Source organism: Tigriopus californicus, chromosome 11, assembly GCF_007210705.1.
Source record: "Tigriopus californicus strain San Diego chromosome 11, Tcal_SD_v2.1, whole genome shotgun sequence".
Lineage (NCBI taxonomy): Eukaryota > Metazoa > Arthropoda > Copepoda > Harpacticoida > Harpacticidae > Tigriopus > Tigriopus californicus.
The window spans coordinates 9528152-9537375 of NC_081450.1; the positions used below are offsets into that span (position 1 = coordinate 9528152).

The 9224-nt window shown below is 44.5% G+C and overlaps 1 protein-coding gene across 1 annotated transcript; it reads left to right on the forward strand.

Annotated features, from left to right (window-relative positions):
- Nucleotides 1–5293: 5293 nt before the first annotated feature.
- On the forward strand, nucleotides 5294–8661 carry LOC131890564 (solute carrier family 12 member 9-like). The gene has a single exon (XM_059239934.1). It carries the CDS (start codon nucleotides 5598–5600, stop codon nucleotides 8376–8378), a length of 2781 nt encoding a protein of 926 aa, XP_059095917.1. The 5' UTR covers nucleotides 5294–5597; the 3' UTR covers nucleotides 8379–8661.
- The last annotated feature ends 563 nt before the right edge of the window (nucleotides 8662–9224 follow it).

The following is a 9224-nucleotide window of genomic DNA, read 5'->3' on the forward strand; positions in this document are numbered from 1 at the left end:
TAGTCCGATGTATTAGAGTTGAGAGTTTTTTGCCTTAAATAGTCTATCAATAGAATTATAGCATGGCCATCACATAGATAAAACGCCCCAACCCTCAAGGAGTTTTTACGGAAGCGGGACATTTTATGAGTGAGCATCTACCAATTGCCAGAAGTGCAATAGAAACGAATCTGGTTTTGAAAGGCCAGAAGGCTATTTTCTTGGTTTCAACCAAAGGTCTTTTGTGGCAGCCTAAACCAGGGATCAAAAAATATTTTCTTTTTTGCTACTACCATGAACACTCATTATGTGAAAGTTTTTGCTAAAATATGACAAAACAAATGCATGTGGATCAATTTATATAATCGGCATTATTTTTCCACGAGGTTGGTTGCGGAATCTAGGAAAGCTCGTATCGTCCTTTCGTCGGTCAGCGAGTGTCATCTCTTTTGTGCGGGCTAAGATCTATGCGAATTGACACATTGATACTGTAGTATTTCATATTTCCCCATTTCTTGCCAGCCCTTATGCAAAATGAGACAAAGTAAAGTTTTAATGATCAAAAGCTAAATTTCGTCAAAGTAACGCCTTCTATATTCGTATTTTACTTTGTTCCCCTACGTATACCCTCGACACATTTGATAATGTGTCGAGATGTGTCGATATGTGTCGATCGATATGTGTACGATAATGTGTCGAAAACCACCCAACACATTTGTTGGGTGGTTTTGTTAATCTTTTTTGAATTTTGCTATGTCTTGCATCAATTTGATTCACAATTGAAGAAGTATGTCAGATGATAAAAATGCAGGTTTTCACCACAACCTTTACAAATGCATATTTTGGTGGGGACAAAACGGTCTTACCTTTTTCTTTTTCACAAATGGTGACCATTGTCTAAACACTCTAAAACTTCTCCTTTTAAAGTCTGGGTTAGTCGAAAAAGTTCAAAAGTAGGGCGGGATCAGTGGGATCAAGGTGAGAACTGAGGGTTCAGATATCTTGTCAAGTATGTAAAATGGATTCTTGCAAAACGTTTGCAAACGAGGTTTTTTCTTTACCAGATTTGCTAATTTGCGCAAGATACCAATAAAATTCCGAGGAAGTGGAAAAGGGCATTGTTTGACGTGAAGAGGATTCCAATGTATCGCTTCAGAATATTCGTAAGAATTGCATTGTTTGAATCCCTCACGCTTTTGGATATCAGTTAGTCGTTCTAAAAGCTTGAGGAGTCTGCGATCTTGCGCAATTTCTCCCGGCATGTTGGTGAAGCCACCAGAGTGAATAACGTTCTGGACTTGGTCTTTTCTAATGACCCTGATTTAGGGCTAGATTAGCGCCGTTACATTGAAGTAACGCTACCGGTAACGCATTACTTTTCTGAACGGGTTTCTAGCCCTCCCGTTACCGTTACTATTTTCTTTTATAAACGAGGGAAAGAAAAGTGCGTAAACATTTCCTACCAGATTTTTTTTTTAAATTCCATCTCAAATGTAATGACGTACTGGCCATTGATGGGATCAAATGAATAATCATCGGAGTCTAAACGTTAAGAAATTGCATGAACGATTTTTTGCAGTTTTAGTCCCTCTTTTTTCTGCAAAAGTAACGGGTAACGGCAACGGTAACGCGTTACTTTTTTAATAAAGTATCGGTAACGGTAGCGCGTTACTCCATCTCAAATGTAATGACGTACTGGCCATTGATGGGATCAAATGAATAATCATCGGAGTCTAAACGTTAAGAAATTGCATGAACGATTTTTTGCAGTTTTAGTCCCTCTTTTTTCTGCAAAAGTAACGGGTAACGGCAACGGTAACGCGTTACTTTTTTAATAAAGTATCGGTAACGGTAGCGCGTTACTGTTTCTAAAAAGTAACAGTAACGCTATCGCGTTACTTTTTCGGTAATTTTTTTGGATCTGATCCAGTTTGTCCATGTGACACCTAGTAATATGTCATATCCTCATCTTATAGAGAAAGGATCAACAATAACTCAAAAGCCGGTGTGCTCAAAAGTAAAACCGGCCAGAAAGATCGGCCTGGCTAAGTTCAAGTTCAAAGATGAACACCGGCCTCTAATTATGGAAAGGTTACAAGCACTAGACCTGAGACCTGTTTTTAAGAACTCTCACCTCGGAGTTAGAGGCTTGAACGTTAACCGGTATGAAAATACGCTCGCCAAAGTGGTCAGCCAAGGACGACGTCATCACTGGACGGAGACGGTAGGGTGGGGGAAACGTATCCTTTATCCAGATGAACCGAATACATTTTCCTTCACACAAGTTGGGCTTTAGTTAGCTCAAAAAGTGTTCGCCAATTTTGATCTCAATCGAACGCCTGAGTCAAAAGCAATGAGGTCCTGACACTCAGTATGACAGTAGGCAGATAATGACTTGCTAAGGCATCTCATTGGTAAGATTTCACCAACGTGGTGCTGGCTCGCTTAATTTGCGCCCTCCCTGGTCTGAGTTTTAAATGCTCATAACTTTTGACATAGACGTTCGATTGAGATCAAAACTGACCATTGCTTTAATTCAGAGGTACGAGGCGCCTACCAAATCAAATGCAAAAGGAGCAAGGTAGAGCACAACGGGAGCGAATAACTGATAATCTTTCATCTGGGCCGTATTGTTATGCCAATGTTGGCGAGTTTTTAGAAAAACATTCAGGTCGCTACTGATAAGCTTTGGTCGTAGAGCGCAAAAGTAAACAGGTAATTTGCACTACCCCCGCCAGCTCCTTTGGGAATACCCTGCTGAATGGGTTGATTGTTCCCGAAGGATCTCAGAGGGTCATAATGGTCTCATTCGTTGTGGTGATGAAATGTAGAAAGACATTTTCAAAATTGGCCATCAAAAATGCACAGCACAGATCACGCAACGAATCCGATCCTGTCTGTGCTCTGCGCTCTGAGTTGTAAAAATCAAGACCCTTTTTGCAGCCTGCATGCTACAAGCCTAGATCTTCGTGGAACATCCATCTGACGGCTCCATCAGACACGGAGAGGTTGTAGAACAAGCGAGTTTCGTATTCCAATTCATTTATTTTTGAGAGGCGAACAGGTTATATACAGAAAGTGCTTCACTACAAGGTCAATCCTAGACTCACCTCTGGTTTCAATTCTGAAACAGGAATCGTCCATAGATGCAACCGTAGATAAACAGATCTCAGTTTTAAAGAGATAATTTGCTCTAATCTAGCAATCTCTGAATGTGTTCCGAAAGGTGGGACACGGACACAAATTTCGAAATATAGGAAGATTTTGTTCAAAAAGAGTTGCAAACTGAAAAAAAGTCTTCTGAGCAATTAGAATACAGTAGTTGCGGCTAGTCTAAAAAAGTTGGACTTAAGATTAAGGCCTCCATTGAAAAAGACCAATTGAAAAGCGAGAGCAGACTGGTTCAGGAGAGAAGGTCGAATTCATAGGCTGTTTTCCCTTATGCAAACTCTAATAGGAAGATGAAACATCATGAAGGACCGTTTGAGGTCGATGGTGAATATGAAGCCATTAACAATGTAAAAGTTATGGCTAGCAAGCTTAGAGATCCGGTCTTGGTGGAATGTTTTCAACTCTACAGTATTTAACAGCAACAACTCATTGTTCTAAAGACGACTCTGTTGAGACTGACGAGGCTAGTCAAGTTGGACGGTGAAATGATCTAGAAGTCACAGATCAAGATACTTTGGAGGCCATCAGGGTCTCGAGGCTTTCGAGTTCTCCTGACGTCTATGAAGTTTTTCCTCCAAGTCAGCATGGATTCCGAGGACATTTTGGCAGTTACCCAACTGATTGAGCATAAAGAACAGATCATTGAGGAACTAGAGAGACACAAGTCGGATGATGTTATTTACATTGATTTTGCCAAGGCCTTTGATAAAGTTGATAATGGCCTTTTGTTGATCAAACTTCTTGACATTAGGGTGCAAGGCAAAGTTCTCGATTGGATAAGAAGCTTAATCCATGATAGGAAAAGCAAATTATTCAGGTTGAAGGGTCGTTTATTGACAGATATGTTGTCAACCCCATTTTCAGGCCTGTCCTTTTTATAATGTCCATTTCTCCGCATCAAAAGCTCAATATTGCCACCAGTCTCTCTTTTATGCTTATCACTAGGGCTCCGACAAAGTATGTTGGATTTTTGGCCCAAATATGTCGTTTTTATGTTGCTCAAACAACCCCAATATGTTGATTCTATGCTAACCAAAAACATTTCGGTTTGTGGTTTCTGTCCCGTTTATTTTTTCCTAGCATAAAAACTAGGGCCGGCCAAAACTTGCAGATAAATACGGTCTTTATTGACAGCAAATTTGCATAAAAAATCAAACAAATGCAAACAAAAATTTGCAAATAAACTTTCCAAAACAGGCAACAACACCACGTTCGAGGGGGGGGGGCTATTTTTGCCTTCCATATCAAGCAACCGCCTTTGAACACTCCACTCATAGATAATGGGGGTAAATATATTGAGCAGATCTCGTCCTTGAAAGATTCAGCAGTACTTAGTCCTCCAAAATAATGGAAACTTCGATGAGCAGCGTAGTGAGTTCAGCAGGGTTGCCAAAGGTCAAACAGGTCCGTGACCGATACTGTTACTTTGGCAGAAAAGTAGCGCGTTATTAGTGGCGTTACTCAAGTCCTGCACATAAAGATCAAAAGGTACCAAATGGACGAATGGCAACGTTTCATTTTAATAGTAATGAGGATGGCATTGTAGTAGTTAGAAAAGCCCGTGAAAAACCAGACCTAACCTAAAACAACACTGATGAGTGATGAATTTGAGTGATTTGAGTCACTCGGCTAACTCTCCAAAAAACTGGCCAATACCGAATGAATAAAGTTGGCCTTACAATATGATTTACTAGCTATATACCAGCTGACAAATCCTAATCTGTTGGTCTTCATATCAATCGGATATGCTAGATGGAGGGTCAACCCTCCGGCCCATCATCATCGTGCCATCGGGTCGGCCGACCTCCTGTGACCGGCTTCGGAAATAAAAGCCAACATGTCCAGGGAAAATCATCGGGAGACCAGGCTCCATGGTCGACACAACCTCTTATACACATTCGAATGTATGTTAGTTCTAAGCTACGAGCTGGCCAGAGCAACAACCTAGGTGAATGCGGATCGAGAGAGAAATGACCTCAGTCAGTAGGAGTGAGTGAGCTACAGAAACACCCACCATCTGAGGCCCCTACCTTTGCGTTCGATCTTGATTGATTTCCCTCCGAACCCGGTGAGTGAGTGAGTGAGTGAGTGAGTATGAGCACATCAGTGCAAGTAAGAGCAAACCCCCCCCCAATTGGTGCAGTTGTTCGTGGGCAGTGTTCACTGTTCATTCAGTGTTCACCCTTGAGCTCTCGCTCAATCCTCAGTGAGTGAGATTCAGTCACTTAGACGGACCATACGGAGTCCGAGGATCGAGTGTCGAACGCCAAGGATATCCCTCTCTGTGGCTCTGGAAATTCGGGGACGAACCGGCCAGTCAGCCCTCTCCGCTCTCTCCGCCCTCTCTAGCCACCTCAAGGGGCGTTTCATATTTGTGTGCATATGTGGTTTTCGCTCTGGCTGGTTGATTCTGACGCGTCGCCTCCGTTCTTAGCCACCCGTTCATAATGGCGGCTCCACCCGTGCCCGTGCCCACTATGGAGGTCACCGATGAAACGGGTCGATGTGCATCCATTCAATTCGATGACCAATCGCCGCTGTTGGCAGAAGACCTCGACCACGACGACTTTGACGAGGATGGTGAGGAGATAGCCCACTTGGTGACGCCCTTCGTCGGCCTGAATCGCACCTTGGGCACCTTTGCGGGCGTGTTCTGCCCCGTATCCTTGTCCATGTTCAGTACCCTGCTGTTTCTTCGCGTGGGTTACATCGTGGGCAATGCCGGCTTGCTGGTGTCCTTGGGCTCGTTGGCCTTGTCTTACGGCATTTTGTGCTTGACGGTGCTGTCGATATCGGCCATTGCCAGCAATGGCGCCTTGGAGGCCGGTGGCGTGTATTTCATGATCAGTCGCACCTTGGGCGCGGAATTAGGCGGGGCGGTGGGCGTTTTGTTCTTTTGGGCCAATGTCTTCGCTAGTGCTCTCTACGCCACCGGATGTGTGGAGGGATTGGTCAACAACTTCACCAAATTTGGCGTGTGGCAAAAACATTTCCTCTCGGAGAAGTGGTTCGATTATATGATCACGTCGTTGATCAATGGCGTCAATCTCTTGATTTGCATGGTGGGCGCCCACATGTTCGGGCGCACCAGCGGTGTCCTGCTCTTGGTCGTGGTGATCGCCACCCTGCTCACCATCGGCAGTTATGTCACGCCCTTCGCCCAGGACTTCCAATACAACCGCACTGTCTGTGAAACGAACTGCACGCCCGAGGTCTTCAATGGATCGTTTTCCGGGCTTGTGTCTCAGCCCTGGTCGGATATCGTCGAGTTAACCAACCAAAATTTAATGCCCGCCTTTCAAGCCGATTGTGAAGACTCCCAGGCCGAGGTCTCTTTTAGCACGGTGTTCGCTGTCCTTTTTTCCGGCGTGACCGGCATCATGGCGGGCGCGAACATGTCGGGTGACCTGAAGAAGCCGGCCCGCAGTATTCCCTATGGGACGCTGAGTGCTTGCGCTTTCACGGGATCGATCTACACGATCGTCTTCATTTTGACGGCCATGACTTGCGACCGAGGGCTCCTCTACTACGACTGCCAGTTCATGTCCGAATTCGTCTTTTTCAAGCCCATCGTGGCCATTGGCACCGTCGTCACCACGTTCTGTGCCAGTACCAGCAGCCTCATTGGGGCTAGTCGGGTTCTCTACGCTTTGGGTAAGGACTCGCTCTTCGGAGCGCACCTCAGTCCGTGGCTGACGAAGACGATGATGGGTGGGAATCCGTATTTGGCCGTGATTTTCACATACATCTGCGTCCAACTGATTTTATTGGTGGGCTCATTGAACCAAATCGCTAAGCTGTGCTCGCTTTTGTTCCTACTCTCGTACATGGTGGTTAACTTAGCCTGTCTTGGACTTGAATGGGCCAAACCACCGAGTTTCAGACCCTCGTTCGACTACTTCCACGTAGGGACTTGCATCATTGGAGCCGTGTCTTCGGGTGGCATGATGTTCGCTCTTAGCCTGAACTTCAGCTTAGTATGTATTGTTTTATTGGTCTTTATTATGGTGCTCTTTCACATATTTCGCACCAACCAAAACGATTGGGGATCGTTGAGCCAGGGCATCATATTTCACACCGTCCGCAAGTACTTGTTGCTCTTGCATCCCAACAAGCGTCATGTGAAATATTGGCGACCCCATATTCTGCTCCTGGTGGGCAATGTGCGAAAGTCTTGTGCTCTGATGGACTTCACCAATGCCATGAAGAAGTCGGGCATGTATTTCATCGGTCACGTGGTGATGGGCGATATCAACATGATCGCCAAAGATCCCGTGATGGGTGAAATGTCTCGGTACCAAAGTGTGATTGATAAGCTCAAGATCAAGGCTTTTGTGGAAGTGACGTTGGCCAAGACCCTCCGCGAAGGCATCCAGAACCTGATCTGCCTGGCAGGCTTGGGTGTGATGAAGCCCAATACGATTATGATGGGCTTCCCCAGGACTCAAGATGATGAAATCGACGAATTGAAGAACTCTCAATTCGCTGACCGGGAATTGGATGATCTTTTTCCTGCCCTTCAAGCTCCTGATGAGCGGTCAAGTGCCCCCACAGCCTCCGAGTATCTGTCCATTGTGGGCGATGTGATCAAGTTGGGAAAAAATCTGTGTATATATCGGCATTTTCAACAGCTCAATCATAGCAGTTTGTTTCCCCGCAATCGCCTCGGACGAACCACTCGGCCCACTGAACCGATTCATATGGATGTGTGGCTAGTGGATTTCTTCTCGGGCCCTAACACCACATTAGCCACCAATTGCACCACTTTCATCCTTACCATGGCTAGTTTGGTCACTCGAGTGTCTCGGTGGAAGCATTTGACGTTGAGGGTCCTGATCCGAAGCCCTCAAGATGAGGCGGCGGCCGTGGAGCTCTCCGACAAACTTGACCTTCTTTTGACCAACATTCGAATCAACACCAAACGCGTTCGCAAAGATCTCAACATCTCGCAAACTGAAGCCGGGGGACAGTTACCCTCTCGTCTGAGAGAAGGAAAAGCCGCATTTGATATTTTGTCCATCTCGGATGACTACATGAAGGCTATGAATGAGCGGATAGTGTCGTCTAGTATCCACTCGGCAGTAACGATCATCAGTCTAAATCGACCACCGTATCGAAATCGAAGCCCGGAGGTGGATCAGGCCTACATGAGATTGCTTCAGATCCTCACCAAAGACCTTCCTCCCACTCTACTGATTTACGGAATTGACAATGTCATATCCAATTAGTGCTCATTTTACTTTTGTTTTGAAAGCCTTGATTTTATTCCTATATATATATTCTGATGTATTCCAATTGTACATCGCATTGAAAGATCTGTTCAAATGAATTTGTGATACGAGTATGCTCATGATGAATTCTCTTGTGATTTCGTACTTGATATATTTTTTTCTTCACATGTCAGAACCCAGAATGTTAAGTAACCCAATTGTGTGCTTTCTCCAATAATCTGTCTTGTCAATAAAACAAAGTATTGGAAATAAATTTTCTCTTTGATCGCTTAAGCCAAAATCAGATCTAATTCACTTTTTAATCTGAACTTGATATCCGAACCACTAGACTCAAAAGGGTCTTACAGTAAACAAGGAATTGAAGCACAAGACAAGGTTGCTGGTTACCTATGGTCCATTTTAGCGTAGCAGTCATAATGTTTTACGACTTCTAGGCTTTCTTTGAGGCAAGAATGGGTGTGATGGGTTGTTGGGGTTCTTCGTTCTTTCCACCTCAAATTGCACTGAACCAGTTTGTGTTGGAAGATTGGCAAAAAGCTATTCAAATCCATATGAGATCGAACATAAAAAAATCCTCGAAAACATGTTGAAATCTCACCAACTCGCTCTTCATTTCATGGAAAAGTAATGCAAAACTCTCTCTTCGATTCCTGTCGGGCAGGGCTGTCAAGGGAATTTTATCGCGTCATCGTGTCACGTCAAGAGAGACCAGATTTTTATTTAGTTAAACGCCGTCCCACCTGTCCGAAGTGGTCGATCTTCACCCACAAAAAAAGCACGGACAAGCTCCCAATCTTTTTTACTCAAGTCTTTGCAAAGTAAACGATAAAAGGAAGACCAGCG

Excerpts from the sequence above, each read along its gene's own strand:
- LOC131890564 (XM_059239934.1), top strand. The coding sequence starts at position 5,598 with ATGGCGGCTCCACCCGTGCCCGTGCCCACTATGGAGGTCACCGATGAA.